The sequence below is a fragment of the Motacilla alba genome, chromosome 1A (assembly GCF_015832195.1).
Source record: "Motacilla alba alba isolate MOTALB_02 chromosome 1A, Motacilla_alba_V1.0_pri, whole genome shotgun sequence".
NCBI classification, from domain to species: Eukaryota; Metazoa; Chordata; class Aves; order Passeriformes; family Motacillidae; genus Motacilla; species Motacilla alba.
This window is the reverse complement of record NC_052031.1, coordinates 35,748,239-35,767,603: the sequence shown is the minus strand read 5'-3', so window position 1 is coordinate 35,767,603 and position 19,365 is coordinate 35,748,239. Positions and strand designations below refer to the sequence as shown.

General features: G+C 36.7%; 1 protein-coding gene across 1 annotated transcript in view; it reads right to left on the bottom strand.

Moving 5' to 3' along the window:
* Positions 1-19,365, bottom strand: part of TRHDE (thyrotropin releasing hormone degrading enzyme) — a 209,677-nt gene that overhangs the window by 30,560 nt on the left and 159,752 nt on the right. The window contains exons 11-13 of the mRNA XM_038153062.1: positions 16,497-16,630; positions 16,343-16,398; positions 344-491 (exon numbers count right to left, since the gene is read on the bottom strand). Coding sequence (XP_038008990.1) covers positions 344-491; positions 16,343-16,398; positions 16,497-16,630 — 338 coding nt within the window. The remainder of the gene's footprint in view (positions 1-343; positions 492-16,342; positions 16,399-16,496; positions 16,631-19,365) is intronic.

The window sequence follows — 19,365 nt, the reverse complement described above, 5'->3', positions numbered from 1 at the left end:
TGACTCTTTTAAGTGAAACACTTTATTTGTCATAACATTTTACATGAGGGATAATTAACTTTCTTTCATCTAGTCATATATGCCTCAAACAACAGTTATCACTGTTCAATTGCAAATGAACCAAAGCTTGATAATTGCTATGTTTAAATAAAGAGTAATTAGGAAGAAAGTTAATATCCCTAGGTCATTAACAGTATCTGCCAGGGGAACAGTTCAAATCTTGGCAATGAGAGAGTAAGAGGCAAAAGGAAGAAAGGCAGGAAGTACAGACAGATGGAGAGAGTAAGTAGAAGAAAGAAAGGAAGAACTAGAGGAAGAAAGAGAGGAAGATTGTATCTCTTACATTGAAGATATTGTAGTTTTCTGTACGGTCCAGCAATTTATCTAGAGGATAAAGAGCTCGGCTGGCAGCATGCCAAGGCAGAAAATCTTTTTCTTCTGAAAGGTACCTCATAATCTCCAAAGGAATATTCTGAGGCAAATAACCAGCTCTGCACAACAAAAGAAGTTAGTATTAAATTGGTTTTCCAAACATATTCACAATGGGGCATAAACAACTTCTTTTTTTTCCCAAATGAAATTAAAATGCAGAAAAACATAATAAACTTGTTACACTTAAATGACATAAAAATCAACCTTATAAAAACCAACAACTTGCAGTCTCTCCCAACCCAGAGAAGCATAACGACTTGATGAAATAAGGTATGAACACACATGAAAGAAAACCAGACAAGCTATCCCTACTTAGAACGGATGATTCCTGTGGCTATGAAAGACATGAATGAAGAAGTAATTGCCCTTAAGGAAAAAAAATCAAAATATCCAAAACAAAAGGAAGGTGCTACATTGTTGATTTGTAAGATAGAAAGCTGTCTGCATAAAATCAACAACCAAAGGCATTTTCCTTGAGAAAACATTTCTACTGACCACCACCAATTGAAAATAACTAGTGCTGAAGAAAAAGCTTTAGTTTTACGGTTATTCTCCTTACTCTTTTCTCTCTCCTTTAGAACTTCCTTGTCTTCTATCCACCTTAAGTCACCTTGGAAGGACTTATCCAGTGACATCACTTTGGTTCAGTATGTTCCAGCACTTTGCACACGAATTACAGATTTTTTTCAGGTGTTTATAAATCAACCAGCTAAAATCTTATCCCGTTTTTGCAATCATAAAAGACCTCTCCCTGCATGAGAAGAGTGTACAGGGGGAGGGGGTACAAGAAGGGTTCTGAAATAATAGTATTACATGTAAAATGCAATACAGACACAAGCATTTGAAAGTTACTTTAAAAAGCAAATACAGAAAATGCCTAGCTTTAGCTTTTGCTCTCACTTTCGTTTTCAGAACAGCACTTTTTTCTTATCTATCCAGACTGCAGAAATAAAGTGCAACTCTGTGGGTGTGATCTTTCCAGAAACAAATTGTCTACTCTTCTTTTCCAGAAACAAATTGCCTACTCTTCTCCTAATGCAGGTGTTTAAATCCAAATGGAGTTAACTATCTGCCCAGAGAGGAGATACTGATTCTCTTTTCATTAAATACTTAAAAATCAGCAAGGTAGATTCCACAAAGTTCAATTTATTAGGCTACAGTATGATATAGCTTCATAGACTAGTTTTTCTCCTTCACTGCACATGTTCCTTTAATTTCCATCAATGTGGAAGAAATGCAAACATATAGCAAACAAATAAAATTACACACATTAGTACAGAAATTAACCATTGCATTCATGTTAATATAAATTTTTATCTCTGCTGTAATAACATGCAAAAACTGCCTCCCTGCTTGAAATAGTTTGTTTCCTTGCAATGTTCACATCCTGCAAGCCTTCATTTTTTACACTCTCTGTTGGAAGAATTACACTCTGTTCCCTTCATGTTCTCAGGAAAGAAGTAGTTCATGTAACAGATTTCAAAAGTATCTATCCCACCCTCCAGTCTGCTTCATGTCATTTTTGTCCACATTTTATCAGCTCTGTTTTCAACTCTAGTTCCAGCACATACTCAAGCACGAAAAACAAGATCACTTGAAGCGCCCACTGTGCCAACTGAGGAACTGAGCAGATATGAAATGAAAATGGTGAAGCATTTAGAGTAGGCAGGGGAGAAAGTCCAATGCATCTGAAGACAGAAGGCTACTCCATTTTATAGGTCTTGTTTCTGAAGCAGCAGAGTATCATTAAGATGAGTTCTATGTCTTAGTACATTGTAAAGATTTCTAAACATAATTAATGGAGCCAGAAGCATGCTGGACTGACTGCATTTAAAACTCTTGGAGATAATGTTAGCAAATAGGTACACTAGCTTAAAGTTGCATATACATCATTACTTTCTAACAGAATTTGTGATTATTTTCACTGATTTGATTTACATTAAAAAGTGTGGAGTAAGGAACAAGAGGAATAGCTCTAGGAAACATGCTGCTTAAGGAATAAACAGATTTATGTTTATTATAGGTGCACTAATGGACATTTAAGTTCATGTTTTGAAGTGAAATATACCTATACTAAGTGCAGAAAGGAAATCAACACTGCAAAATAAACAGATTATTTCTTTTTAAGCTTAAATTCTCCATAAAGACACATAAGTGAACTCAAAGACTGGTATCTTATTCCTGAGCTCAGAGCTTCCTGATGAGCTTCAAAATCCTGATTCTTGAATGATGATACTCACTCATCCTCTTCACAACAGCTGTTACTCTCATCACTCACTCACTCATTTCTTCTAACTTCCAAATTTATCAGACTATTCAATTATGCCTGTCTCACCCCCTGGCTCTCACTTTTCCTATTGTTTCCCTAAGAGTATTGTGCAATTTATATGAACAGATTGTGGCAAAGCTAGATTTTTTCCTGTTTACTCCTGACCCTCCTTTCCTTTCTGGGTATGACCCTAGAAGAGCTTATGCCCAGTGTCATCAGAATCACCCCTTCAACCACACATCAACCAATCGATCCCAAGAGAAGGGATGGGGAAGAAGGGAGATTCTTGGGGATGAAGGGAGATGAAGGATTATTGGGGATGAAGGGAGATTCTTATCATTATTATATAAATGACAACAAATTCATCATTTCAGATAATGGTTTAGAGGAAAAGGGGTTATGGCTGCTACAACTGATGTTAAACACTTCTGTGAGCACATGCTGGGCAGTCCAGATGCTAAGATGAACCTCTGAGAGAACTTAAGCAGAGACATATCTCAAATCCTCTTACAGTAGCAGTTAAGACAGAAACTTTCCTGAAGAAAACATAAGTGCTTCAGGAACATTACCTTGGCAGAATGGTCTTTATATTTTACACTGTTTTATTTCATGTATGCCCATGGTAAACCATGATAACCCTATTCTTTTACTCTAGTCACTAAGCCATGTTTATGAACTTTTTACTCCAAATACACTGTATTCCTAGACTATTTGGCATTAAATAGCTTCTGTCAAGAGGTAGTAAGCACATTTACTGTTTCACCTTTTTCATGAAAAGTGGCATATAATGTGTGTTACAAATTATTAACTATATACTACAGTTTTCATACCTTGACGAGTACCTTCGTCCGAAAAAAAATTTAAAGAACCAAAAAGGAAAGATTTTAGTAAGGTTAAGGCAAAAACACTAAGGCTGCTAATTTTTACATTCATAGTTGAGAAAATAGGATAAAAGGAGAAACTCTCATCCTAAACCATAAAAGAGATTAACCACGTATAAGAGGTCCAAAAATTCAGATCACAGATCTATGACCTGTGTGAAGCGTCCCAGGAGGTAGCATGACTACCATGAAAACCATGACAACCAGGTCAGCAGAAGACAGAACCTCGATAAAGCAGTGTGACTGTGTGGTCACAAAATATTAGAGCTATGCTCTAATATTCTGCATCTTCACAAAGCATAACAACTGGTTTCTTAACTTCTGTATTTTACTACAGTCACACTCTTTTAGTTTACACTAAAAGCTTGTCCAGTGCTAAGAGTGACTTCAAGACTCCTCTTTCCCAGAGAATACTGCATTCAGCAAGATGCACTGGGCTCACTTGAACAGTGGCAAACCAGACAAAGGATGCTGGCATGATTCTAGGATTCTCCTTCACTAGCCTGGAACAACTAGGTTCAAAGATGGTTATATAGGATCTGGTCAGCAAAAGCATTTATGGAGTAGGACAATACCCAAAATGAGGAAAGAAGGCAGAACAGAGAATGAGTCTGTTCTGCGTATCTCTGTAAACTCTGTTGGAAAAACACAGATCTGTGGAAAAATAGAAATTTTTCACAATCATTATAGCAATAATAAGAAAACTAAAAATAGCAATCTTCCCATCAAAAGCAAAACTGTAAAATAATTTTCCTCTCATATAATTGCCTAGAAATATTCACTCAAAGGTACTACAGAGTGTAAGTTTAGTACATACCGTACACATGCAGCTTGACTTACTACTGTCTCTTTCAAGAAAGTTGCCGGAAGGTCAGAGACAGAAATCCTTATTTTTCTTGTGTCTTTTTAGCCATCAATCATATTGCTATCTCTAAGTCCAACAAAATTACTATCAGATAATGCCTGTCAAAGTCCAAATGCATAAGAGACAGGGCTAAGAGAGAAGGTTGTAGACATCCTGAAGGAAAATTGAAATATTGTCTGTCATTAGGGGAAGAACTGATTATGAGCTACACTGAAACCAGGTGATAAGCATAAATGCCACAGAAAAACTGTGATGTCCGATCTTATGTCTAGTCTGAAACAGGAGCAGTTTTTTCTAAGTATGTGTACAGTAGCCACCTGGGAATCTTAGCAAGCATGTATCTCTTCCTTAAAAAATTACACAGAGGAACCTGGGATAGTTTTGGCAAGTATTTTAACAGATAAATTAGTTAAATCAAACAGTGTTGATCCATAAAGAGTAGCTGAAAGCATACTGATGTTCAGGTAAAACATTTCTCAAGAGCAAGGTTAAAAAGTTTTCAAAACTTCAGCTACAGTACCTGGAATTAAAAGAGCTTTAAGAACTCATAGTGTCTCCCTATCCAAAGCAGATTCATACCAGTGCCATTCCTGACAGAAATTTATTTTGTTTATATAGGCCTCTACCAATGGATATCCTAGGAACGCTACTATTTGAGTACTGCTCTGCCAAGAGGAGATAAGAATATGATACCTCTGATCTTTTGCCCAGTAAATATTCACAGCAGAGTACCAACAGATCTATTTCATGTTATATATAAAATGATCTCTCTTGTTTACATATCTTCAGTATGAACTATGAAAAGCAGACATCCCTCTTTACAGTATTTCAGATTAGAGAGTTTCAATCTGACATCATGGGTCATAGAGAAAGCAGCCTAGACTTAAAACAGCCTCTACAAGCCCTCTCGAAGCCAACTTTTCCCATACAGAGTCATTTGAAACACATGAATACAAAAGCAAAATTTAACCAAAAAGATCACATTTGAGATGCTCCATTGCTTTATCAATTTTTACGTAACTGTCCTAACCCATCGATTTACCATCATGTCATGTCAATCATTCTGTAGCCACCACAAAACACAAGTGCATGAGTTAGAAACACAGCACCACATGAGTTTTGTCTTACTATCTATATTCCTGATTTCACAGTTGCCTGACAAAGAAGAGAACAGGAGAACAGGAATGTCAACTGGCAAAAAGATCTGGTTTAGTTATTAGACAAATTACCTCTATATAAACATCCTGGTTCAGCAAGTTTTTCATGCCAGACGAACTGCACTGAAAATGTGATCTGTCATTTTTATGGAAGGACAGAGGTGGAAAAAGATTTTCCATTATGTGGTTTATGATATCATATCACACAATATCTTAAACACTAATGCTTAGCAAGGTACTATCCTGCTTACACTGAAGAAGTTGCTACAGTGGCCACTGCTAAAGAGAAAAGTGGCAATGAACAGAAAAAGAAAGTACTGAACATGGTAAAGAAATACCCCTCACAAATAATTCCCCAAAAAAATCTCATGGCAATCAAAAATAATCTTTAGATTACACGAGGTTTTAATAAGTCAGATAAAAGCAGAAGATCTAGATTTTTTTATGAAACATCAGTGTGTATTCAACTGCATTCTGACCTTGATTTGTTCTTTACACTGAGACACTGAACTTATGGACAGATCCCAGCACATTCATTTTCCCCTTAGGGACAAAGTACCAAATGGTAGTGTAATTGCCAAGGGAAAATTATTACTCTGTTCTGAATTATTTCTATCATAAATCCAACAGCAGTCAAACAGACTCCGTCACAAAAACGACAGGGTTGCCGTACAGTGATGAGAGTTCCACATACAAGGGCACCATAAATCCTTTAGTCCCACCACCCAACAAAGACATTATAAGTCATGTGTTTAAATCAAAATTAGAAAATTCAAGCTGGCAGCAAACTGGTCTGCATTACAGAAACAATAGAAATGAGGTGATTTACTTGCTGCTAGTTTAAAACTCACCCTGCCTTGTCTGTTTCTTAGAAATGGATAAAACATGACTAGCTTTTTGTCTGGGTAATTTTGAAGGGGTAAAATGCAGCTCTTCAGAACACAGATGTGCAACTCAGATTAATATCAGTTCTGTTTCTATGCATGTGCAATATATGAATAATTAGACTATACTCATTAACTCCTAAAGACGGTTTAAAGTAAGTTAGGATTCTACACAGTTGATTCATTCTTTTATCTTAACAGTCAAGCGTGTGGAATAAAATAACTCACAGAGAAACCTGACACCAATGAATATACACATATAACTGTATCTGCCTTCTTCATTTCTTCATTTTTTCAGGACCTATCAAGGACTGGTGTCTCTATCAATGTATTCAGGATACTCTTTTCCACAGTACTTTAACAGCAATTCCTTGATAGCTGAGTAAAAACATATATGTTGAACCTTGACATGTCAAAAAAAGCTTTGGGCAAAGGTGACTCATAGAACTGGGAAATTAACTCCTGTAGTCACAGATTTCCCCTTCAACTCCGGCAGGGCTAGAAGTCAGTGATTTAAAAAAACTTAGGATGACTGGCATCCATGTTTAAACAGAAGCTCCAGAAAGAACACTTTATCACATAAAACTAATGGACAATCTGTAAAAAAGGCCCTGTGATCCCCAGTATCAAAGAAAAATATGCCTCATCATTCCCTCACAGGATTGAGCTGATTTTTTAAAAGGACCATGTAAGGACTTTATTTTTCTAAGATGCCAAAGTGACTTGATGAAGACATTACAATCTGTACCAGCTATGGCCCTCCACCTAAACAGGAGAGGAATGCATATCTGCTCTTTGATGAATACAACAGCAAGTTTTGGATTACAAGATCATTTTAGGAGCTACATTTAATTAGCATTCAATGTCTCCTACATTAAAAGATTCAGAGAGTAAGACAGTTTGAAATGAAGCCTGCTTCTTATTATGTTTTCTCACATGCAAAATATTTAAGGACTCTTCAAGCGACATTCTACTCCACACAAGTGCATTTGAAGCATCCTACAAAGAATAGTTCAAATTCAATGCAATTATCAGAGTATTATGTGGCTTAAATTATCTTGCACAGTTTTAGAGTTGCCACATAAGCAAAGACTAATATTAATTTGAATTACTCACCTCTTGAAAACAGAAGAAAACCACAAATCTAAACTCCTCTATGCTTGTAAAAAAACTCCTTCAAACTGTAGTTCACAATCTCTCCTTTCCTCTTCTTCCCCATATGAAAGAAAAATTAATTTAAAAGGAGTAATACAAGAAGAAAGGAATAATCTTACTGCTAAAAATTAAGGCTATGCAGTAAGGTATGTCATGTTTTTCATCATCGTGAAACCATGATTTTTGAGAAGTATGTAATTCACAGAGTTACATTAAGTAAAGAAATCTGAATGTATTTCAGGGGCTAATAGACATCAATTTCAGATGACTCAATTATTATAAGTGTTATTTATTTTCTTTCTTTTTGTTGGGAAGGGTAGAATGAAACAGCTCTTCTATTCACTAAGCTGTCAACAGATGATGATATCTATGATAGCATGTTTGAGCAGAATCAAAATTGAGTTAGTTTATTACTATGCAGAATAATTTTTCATCACTCCCTGTTTGCTTGGTCTAATGTTTATAATTTGCATATCAGTCACCCAAGTGAAATATGTGTTTAAAAGCTAGAAAATTCATATGGACAGCACAGAATTCCAATCTTGAGAACACACATATACAATCCAAATTTTGTTTGTCAGAATATCTACAGAATTGGATATTCCTTTTCTAAAGGCAATTCCTAATGAACATATTTATAATAAAATATTCTCTGAAATTCTCTTAAACCTTCACCTATTCTCTTATCTCTGCTTTGCAGAGAGGAAGAAGACACAAACAATTCAAGTTATTTTACTAAGATCACCTAGGAAGACTACAGTAGAAACAACATCCCAGGTTTCCTCAGTCCCTGTGTCTTACTCATAACACAGTCCTTCCTGTCATTTATTGCTTGATTTATGGGTAGAGGAAAACACACTTTTAGCCCAATAGGAAAAAGCTAATATATTACAACATTTCAGCAGACAGAGAATACATGGACAAAGACCAGACCTCTCCAGACAATAAACCTGGTCAACAGCAATCAGATAAGCTCAAAAAGTAGGATCATTTCTGAGAAGCAATGGTGCAGTCAGATCAAAACAGCAGGCAAAGCAGTGACTAGCCCATGACAGCAGACTTCCTTCTTTATGCTACTGAGGCATCAGTCTTGTCTTTCATAACTAGGAAAGTTGGCTTATGCTTTCATTTGTATACCCTTTGCTGATGCTAGGAAAGTCAAGGTGTTTAGATCAGCACCTCCAGCTTCTCAGAGTGCCTTGATTTTGCTACCTTAACCAGTGTAGCAGAAAGATCTTTTGCTCTCCACATTAGTCCTGTCAGACCCACAGGAAGGAATGTAATCGGGTCCTGGGGTAAGGGGTCAAAAAAGCTGCTTGTTTTGAGAGGACAGTTGAGGGAGGTAGAGACTAGGGCTGATCAGGCAGCTGTGGGGAAGAAAAAGGGCTGTGTAAATGACATGAAGTCCCAGGGAATGGGTGTCTGCTTGCTATGAGAAGATAGGGTTCCCAAAGAATGCCACAGGTTTTGAGGCTGTACAAAAACTTCCCCCTGCCCCACCAACACATATTCCTCAAGCCAAGCCACATTTGCAGCTCTTAGCTCTGTTTCCACTACTTGAAGTTGCAAAGGAGCCTTCAGCAAGCTTCACTCATTAATTCCTCTTCTTGTTTAACCTCAGACTCCAGTGTTTTTTTAAGCATTATTCAGACCTGGTTTAATTAATACTCCTAAAACAAATTTCAGAGACTGTTCCCTTTCCCTCTCACTACACAGTAACCCCTGGCAGCTGCACTGCAACAAGGAAACATCCATACCAAGCTGACTGCAGAAACCAGCTTGAACTCTGAGACTAAGACTATGTGGTAAAAAGAGAATGAGTTAACAACCATTAGCTAAAAATAACTCTGTCACTCCACTGAAACCAGAGTCAAGTCTTCCTGACAGTTTATTCTGGATTTGGCTAAGAATAGAGTTAATGTAGTTTACAGGATAAAACAATTACTGCTATAATTAGCCAGAAGTACCACAAATTATTTAGGCAAATTTTGCTGGAATATGACTAGACCAAGACCTTCCCTCTGCACTAAACACTTTGCAGTCTAAAGGACTGGTTTTTAGTACATGCTGAACAGTCTTCAACTTCTTCCTTGACTCTCAGCAGGTATTTCTATCTTTCAAGACACTCTCACAGCTCCAACACTTTCCTGGAATGCACTGTACAATTTGCTTTACTGCCTTTAGCTATGTAACAGGATCAGATGCACAAATGACACGCACACTACAAAAGCAGGATTGGCTTTTAGTGTGCTTAGTTGAAGGAATTGCTTTGATTCCTCTTGTTATGAACACATACAAATGTTAGCTGAAATATGTGTGTCCACATAAAGCAAATATCAATGCTGTGATATGTCACAGAACATAGGGACTGACATGCAGCATATGGAATGAATGATGGCTACCTTAAAATAATTGAAATTTTCAATTTTCTCTAAAAAAGGTACATCTACTTCATCCCATTGAGAGAGTATTTATGTCAAAAGAAACCAAACTACTTCTGTTGGAAACCATATCTAAATCAATTGCTAGTGAACCATCACCAAAATTTGCCTGACAATGAATGGGAGTTACTATGGCATCTGCTGAAATAATTCAGATGAGGCCTCATTTATTAAAACAGTAAATCTATAACACTATTAATCTAGCGTGATACAAAGTATTGATCTAATACTCCCTTAGCTGGTACTCAGAGGCACTAATTAAGGGAGCTGCATAACACATCTTGTTTTCCTCAGAGTTGAACTATTAGAAAATGCAATCAGGAGTAAAGACAAAGGCTAGAGTAGAACTGCAGTTTACTAATTTAAATGGATCCTATATGACTGTTTTTGAATAGCACAACAAAACAAAATCAACAACTCTGAATGTGGCTGTTGAAATTTTGAAGCATTTTGAAGTACATTAATTGTGCTGAGAATTTCTCTCTTTGTCACCTACTTATTATCCAGATCCAGAATTTCATATGGACCCTCAAATGCCTTGACTTCTCCCATTATTATACTGAACAGAACTTGAACTAACACAAGCAAGTGTTACATGGAACCAATTAGCCCACATATGTTGGAAGACTTCAACTGCTGCAAGAAATGAAATCTTATTCTCTGTGAAGGAAAACAGCAATGAACTCACAGCTTGGAAAGGAACAAGCCACAAAGAATTGTTTAACAGCAGGAAAACAATCATTATAATTCATCATTTATCTATTTGCACCAGGATCCTGGTTTTGGTCTGATGTAGGAAATTCTGACAAAAGGGAACACTTATGAAGGCCATCTACAGCATGGAAGTCAATTAGTTCACAGAAAATTCTGAAGGTATAATTTTTTTGTTGCTCATTTCTGATACAGCTCTCCATATTTGTGAAGCCTACAGGGGCAAGCTTCATTTGAAGAGACTATAGCTCAACCTGCCCTTAATCTGTGCATGGAAATGGACAGCACTCCAACACAGTCATCCACCCTTGGAGCCTAAGAACAATTATCAACTACACCACTTCATGCTTTCTCATTCAGTGCTTACAGAACTGGAAACAACAATAGTGATTTTAGATGACAGTAAAAGAGATATTCACAGTCACATCTGATTCAACACTGATTAACATTAAACATAAACCAGACCTATTTCATTCACATAATACTAGATCAAGTCAACCACTTTAATGAGGGAAAACTTTTATGAAGATTTAGAGCCCATCAAGGAAGAACCAGGGGTGACACAACAGTCCAAACACTGAGTAATTTATCTTATGTGGTTAAGTGGTTTTGAGAGGTCAAGTGTATGTTTCTCTCCATTAACTGTCAGTGCACTACAAGGTGAGAATGTCAGATTTACAGGTCTACCTTTGGGATGCCTCAAGTAAATTGGGAGGCATCCCACCTCACATACTCACTAACTGACCCCTTATCCTAAGCAAAGAAAAAGATGTGAGAAGTTGACAATGTTACTCACACTCTTACGAAATAGTGTAACCTTTGTTAATTATTGCGACACTGCTTATTGGAGCTACCTGATCTGCCCTCTGCTATGTTTAAGCTTAGATGAGAACCACAGTTCTGTTTGTCTTCTCCTGGCTTCTGGGCTTCCTCAGTCAACGTTTACTAGTATCATTTACTAGAATCAACATATTTTTAAATTCTACTGAAACCTCATACAAACAAAAAGATAAAGAATCTTCAAGAAAAAGGGAAGATGGAGTGTCAAGGTGCTATTCGTGCTGAAGAACATGGGACATGAATTACCATAAGCTATGTTCTGCCAAGGCTATAGCTTTTTATATCTTAAGGATATGTGTATGCACTATAGCCAAGAATTACGCTTAAAAACTTGAAAAACAACAAGTTGTAACTTTCTTTTGTTGCTATTATTCCACTCAAATCTCCTTGATGAATGTTATATAAACCAAAATACAGCAAGAAGGAAGATGAAGGAATGTATTTCCATATAAAATGAACCAAAAAAATGCAATTAAAAGCTATAGAGCTTAAAATATTCCTTGGTAGTATCAATTCATTTATGTTGTTGATTTTCAAGAAATCACTATGCTGGTCAGTAGAAGGATAATAAATATTTCAGAGGAATGAAATCAAACACACCTTAAAAAAAAAAAAGCCATTCCAAAACAATTTATATGAGCACTTTCTTTCATTTTTCACTAGCTCTAAATATTATTAAATTTTACTAAAGAGAAGAGCTGCACTCATTCCACAAACAAATCAATTAGCAGTATAAAGACACAGAAATAATCATATTAGGACAGACAGTATTATAATAGTGGAAAAATTGAGTCAAAACCTATTGGTATTATCTGTATCAAGTTCAAGAGCACACTAGGAAGTACTTCAGGATTTTCTAAGAAGGACGGGGTATTTTGAAGAAAGTCTCCACAGTACAGTAAATAATCCTGTTTACATTAGAAGTAATTTTGAAAGAACCAGCATGAATGTAAGAAATTATGTTTTTAATTTTTGCATTATTTTAGCATTAAAAATAATAGCTAGGGATTAGAATTAAAGTATGTATTCCACAGTTCTCTTCCCTCTCTCAAAACATACATGTTTATAGTTGTAGACAACAAGATAACACATCATTGCAACTAGGGACCAAAACTGAGGACTGAATTACTGTTAAAAACAGCCAGTCACAGCCAGTCTTCTCAGAAATCAGATCTGAGCTACCAAGTACTACTTCTATGTCTGGTCAATAAGGTTACTGACCTTCTCTCACGTCACAGTCAGAGACAAGTGTACATGTTTAATCTCCCCATCACATAATGTCATACAGACAGGGAGAAATGTTTGCTGTGCATTGGACACGACACTGAACCAGCACAGCACCCATGAGGCACATGTCATCCAACTATTGTACTGCTCCAAAATAAAGTGGGGCAACTTTCTGCACTGCACCTTGCAGCCAAGGGAGGGAAAGATAATCTGCTTTTAGGCTGATGGTGGCCTTTTGAACAGTGACTTCTTCAGAAAATTGGAAGAGTCTGTGTTATTCTAATAGCCCTCAGAGCTTGTTTTATGAACACTGCTGTGTCACATCAAAGCCCCAGATGCGGCAGGAGAAGCTGCACCACGCTGCAGCATCAGGGTTTAATTCCCATTGCCTGTCCTAGCAAGAGCTTTTCCAACTGCTTTCTTATTCCAAGAAGCTCTGATGCTTTGACATCAAGGCCAGCCCTCAACATACTGCTAAGAGTCTCTTAATGCCTTCCTAGTCCTTTCCATCATAGAGGAATGTAGCATGTATTACGCCAAATCCTGGTCTTTTTTTTTGTCTGGGGGAAGGGGAATGAAAATAAAAAATAACAAGCTATTCCTAAAAACTTACCATACTGTCAGTCAGCCAATCATAATAACTTCAGCATCACTATAATTGTTTTTGGTTTTTTAAAATAGGAAGATGATAGATTGTCTTAAGTTAAAAGAGGTAGCGGGAGGTGTGTATTCTATTTGCCATCTGTTAGAGGTGGGGCAGTTATCTTCTGCTAATTGGGCAGTTTTCTTTGTCTCTTCCACAAACCAATCCTCCCTCTGGGAAATATCTTCTATTAATGGGCCACTGAGTGTCACCGTAGGACTGATAAAATTACGTCATCCTATTGGGAGATGCTCCGCCCGGGGTGGGGAGCCAAGCATTCCTGCCTAATATATAATCTGAGATTTGGAACACCACAGGCAGCCTTTTCCCACTAGATTCCCAGAGGAGCAGCTTTCTTCTCCACTGGATTCCCAGAGGAAGACCAAGCCCATCTACACCACCACCAGACCTTCAGAGGAAAACTGCACCCTTCTACAGGATCACTGCTTAAATAAAACCACTTCTGTCACTGCAGGAGGACAGCAGCCACCATCCAATTGGACTGCTACCAACATGCTGACCAACAGAGCATCAGGTTGTTATCTGACTCTTACAGTGGGTTTTGGATTTTTCTCATTTGTATTATTGCATTTGGGGTTTTTTTAGTTTTTCTAGTAAAGAACTGTTATTCCTATTCCCGTATCATTGCCTGAGATCCTCCTAGTTTCAAAATTATAATAATTTGGAGGGAGGGGGTTTAGATTTTCCATTTCAAGAGAGGCTCCTGACTTCCTTAGCAGATACCTGTCTTTTCAAAACAAGACAGATTAACAATGTAATAAAGATCAACAAGAAGTATACTCTACATGGCAAGTTTAGCCAGGTCCACATATCTTATTGCTACTCTTGAACTACAAACCATAAATCTACTGTTTGCAAACAGATCTTTCCTCTAAACTGGCTTGTACGGCTCACACTCAAGGTAACACTACTGACAGGACTCTGGAAACAGGAGTCTAGCTGCATATCCCTATTGGAAGAATATTTCTTCTTAAGTGATACCCATGTATGCATTTGTGTCTAAACATACATTTATATAGCTCCACTTCTTTTTTCCACAGTGCATGAAGATCAAATGCAGCATCAGTCTGCTGCAGACCATAATTAACAAAACAAAGTCAAGGGTTTTTTTTAATGTGAAATCTTGTGAAAGACTTCACAAGGTTCTAGTGTAGTTACCTCTGAAAAAGGTGCTGGCTCTAGGATTCCCGAATATCCTCATAAAAGTGCTTCAGAAAATTAGTGAGGAATGCATTACTCATCTAATCTTTTGAGTGGTTTTTAGGTAGACGAAACTTGGCCAGACAATTCCGGTTGGGTCTTTAATCAAGACCTCACCTGAATAGTCTATGAACAAGAAATCCTAGAGCACTGGCTGAATACTGACTCAGAAGAAAAACACTCACCTACAAAAACTAGCTTAAGAAACAGCTTTTTTTCAGGATCTAGACTTTCAGGGATGTCTAGACACATCTGATTGCATTCAGTGCATGGAAAAAGAAGGCAACATGCTGGCTCTGTGTAACTGCACACTACTTCTCTGAGGTGTCAAAATCAAATAAAATTGGAACAGATTACGACTTTACTCAACATCTGGCAGTTCTAATAGTCTAGATATTTCAGAAAAAACTGCAATATTCCTCTAGTCAGAGAGTAGACAAATCATGACCTACTGAATAGGTCAAATAATTACCTATTTCTAGTTTTTGCTGTTACCAATGGGAAGATGTCACAAAGCAAGAATGAAGGGCCATTCCAAAAGCAAATGGATATACCTCTCCCCATGATACCTCCTTCCCTACTACATCTCTGGACTGTTAAGTAAGATCTAATCACTACTTTGAGTCAGTTGTAGGAACAGTGGTAGGGCACACACAATTGTGTTTCACTGCAGTGATGCTAGAACATCACTGAGCTGTGACACTGTGACTGAAGCCCGAACACCTCCAGTGGCCATTTGTAGTTAAATGTAAAGACACTAGTATTCGGAATTCTTTTCATGCTCCCTTTGACATGACAGTGCAACTAAAATCACATTATTTGCAATTTTGCAATTAAATCTGTAATTATGCAATCAAAACCCTATACTAATGCTATGTTCCCAGGTACCTCAAAATCAAAAAGCTACAAATGTTCCACTATTTTCCTCTCATTTTACACCTTCACTATAAACATAATGGATTTCAAAATGGGGACCAATCCGTTGCCTCCATTTGTAAAGAAGGCACTACCTAACCAGCACTGTATGTGTTAATTATTAACTCTCATCATAATAAAACACAAAATGTTGCATAAATTCCAGAAATGCTCAGTGGAACTGCTTTTCCATTATGTTTGAAAAGCACCACAGAGGAAAAAAAGAGTCTGTTCTAGCAGATTATAAGAAAAGAGAGATACCAGAAAAATGATATAACAGTACCAGTTAGGGCAAAAAAATTACTGAAGCTTGAAGGTGCCTTCCATCTCAAATTAAATACAGCAAAAGGATCAGTGGTAAAAGAAAGGAGAGGTGGGACAACTGGGAGAAACGGAAGAAAAAACCCTCAGTCATTAGAGAAAGAGGAGATTATTTATCTGCAAAGTGTTAAATTGAACTTGCTGCAAAATTGATCAGATCTCTTCAGACTTGGAAATACCCTACGGCAATTATTGATCAAGAGTAGTGAATGTGCTACAGACCATTTTTATGTGCTATACAAAAAAAAAAAGCAGGGGAGGGAAACTAAAGTGTGTTTAAAACACACTTAACTTAGAAACACACTCAACTGCTGAGTTAATGGTTGCATGAGTTATTGCAGCAATGTGTATGAGGACAGATGATCTTCAGGAAAACATACCTGGCTAGATTGAATGCATCATCAATCAAGCCTGCTCGATTACTGACAGAGATAACCTGTGAGGGGCAAGCACAAAAATTGAACCATTTAAGGTGATGAAACAGTGAAGGTTCATCTATGAAAGCAGATTTTAGGGATGAGAAGAGGATCTTACCTCATGGTTCCTTGTTAGCTGATTAATTAGGAGCTTCCAATTCCTAATATCATAATTAACTCTAAAGTAGCCAGTCTGATTGATATTCCCCAGCAACCAACTTGCCTCTTCCAAAGCAGGAATTCTGTGGTGTTCTGGAAACAAAGAAGAAGAAGAAGGGAAGGAGTCTTGGTTTTAAATTTAAATGTTCTAAAGGTGCATCTGTTACATTTTCTCCTTCTTTAAATATACCTGAAGGCAGTAAAATGAATTCAAAGACTAACAAAAATACTGTGTTTGATTAATAATTTCCTTCATCTGTTCTGACGTAGAGAGATGCCAACTGACATTCCCATGGGAACCTTTTACCCACACATAACTTCAAATGTGCTTTTTCTTTCCTGGCAAGTATTATTTTTATGAGAGGTACCCACTTTAAGTCTGGTACCCTTATTCTGGCCATGCTTAAATAGTTTTCCACAATAGTAACTCAAATAATTCAATGAATGTGCTTTAGAGAGAAGAGCAAACCTGTGATTAAAAAAATTGATTCTTAAGTGCTTCTGCATGTATTTGATTAAGTTTTTACATTGGATTTTAAATTAAAGTACTTCCAGTTGAACAGCTTCTACCTACTAAGCACTGAGAGCTTCCTCTTTAGAACTAGACCAATTAACCTTATATCACCTAACCTGTTCTTCATCTTTCCCCTTGTTTTAAGTAATCACTTTAAGGCTGAAAGTCTAAATTTATTCCTATTTTTGTGCAGTCAGGCACTCTACAACAATTTGCAGAAATCGGGATTTCAAAATTTCAACAACAGAAATGCCCTGAACTCACAACATGCACTTCTTTTTTATCACAGCACAAAGCATCAGGCTTCAACATCCCTGGAAGAAGTCTTCAATCTAGTAAATTATTTTGACAAAACTAACCATAAACAAGAACTCACTAAAAATTCAGAAACACTTTTTTCAACCAACTTTTTTACACTGTTGAAGGAGTAGTCCTGTCATTCTTTTTTCAAAATAAATGCATAACATTTGTTATAAATGTAATTCCATTAGAGATTTTTTTTGTATGTTTGAACTCCCTGAAGGTAACAAATGGGAAAAAAGTTAGCAGTATGGTCTTTACAATTCACTCATACTATCTAGTACCTAGGCTTCCTGGAGAAATTTATTTGTTTAAGTCCTTCTTATAAAAAAGTAATTTCTGAGGAAATTATAGTTAACTAGGGCTACAGATAAAAGTAGTGCTTCTCCCTTGACTAACAGCAAGCCCACAAATAACTAGTACTTTAAAGTGCAATAAGTACAAAGATCAGCAAGGTCCAAATCTTAAAAACACATAATTATACGTTTAAATTCATGGATCTTCATTATGCACACGGATTCAGATAAAAAAACTGCAGGATTAAAATAGATAGTCTTCTTTTCTCCTAGGTAGTTCTGAAACCATTAAAATCTCTGAAAAATACACTTACTAAAGTATTAAGCCCAGAATAATTCAGTTGTTGCCTGTTCAATTGTTATTGCTCTTTTATCTGTGGTAAAGCATCAAGCAGACACGTTCTTTAGGATCCAATATATCCTGCAGAAATAGGACTAAGAAAATCTGAATTTAGTCCTACAACTCCGTGAACTTCCCAGGTGTTCATACTGTCAAAGCACTTAAGATGCTTTTGCCACTCAAGCTGATTTGGAACAAGGCTGTAACACTTGTGTGTCCTTTCTTCCACAAGAGGCTGTACCAGTCCTATGCAAATTCTCTTAGACTTGTTCTCTGTTTAAATAATTTTTTCTTTGGGTCCAAGTCAGATCCAGCCCATTGCTCCATCCAATTTAGAGAAGTCTTGAATCCTATTCCTCAGTAACCTTGTACCACTTTAATGCAGTACAGCTTTCTGCCCATGCTCTTTGGTTGCAAACCAACCCTTAAATGCCACCAGTCCTGAAAGCAGCTACTTGAAACTAGTTAATCTTTGCACCTCTACAATGCTACCTAAAAGCATACCAAATCGGCTATCAGCACACATTAAACAATATCTGGGTAAATAAATACATTAAATTGAAATTTTCAAAATCACATGTAATTAAAAAATACATTCACATTTTCTCCTTTGGGCATTTGTATTACATTTTCATCTCCAAAGTGAGGAAATTACTTTTGCTTCAACAGAGTATTGAATAATACTTCCCAGTCAAATATGACAAGTTCAGAATAAGCTATTTCCCATGTAACAGCTGTGCAACACCCCCAGTACGTATCATTATAGAGTAGGAGAGTATCCGTCCAAATCACGATGGCATTATTGCTGTTTCGGTCAGTTTAAATGCAACCATAACCTCCTGCTATTATTTTTCAATAAGACCACTCATGTATTGACCTTCTCCTGAAATAAAGGACAGAAATCTTTCACACCTTCCCAGCTTACAAAAGACGTGGCTATTTTACGGGACCGCCTGATACATGTGCTTCATATAGTTCTATATAATTTACTAGAATTTGATATTTGTGTCTGTCAGTTCTCATGCTTTCCTATAAAAGAAATTCTTTCTTTTGGTAATTACAGGCACTAAACATTTCTATACCTGGGTAATGTTTCCACTTACCACAAACACATTTATTGGTTTTCTGTTAAAAGTATTACAGTTAGCAAAAAGGTAGTAACTCAATGTTGAGCCCTACATTAAACCATTCATGACTTTCTAAACAACAACAAAAATTTCATTTGGAATGAAATCCATCTTTGAAGGTTTTAGTTCACCTCTCAAAAGTCAATTGAAAATATATATCCAGTTATATATGAGATTAAAGGGAATTTTTTAAATCTTCTTCCATCAGAAAGTGTTTTTCCATGGTCATGATTTGTCTGGATGCCTCAGAA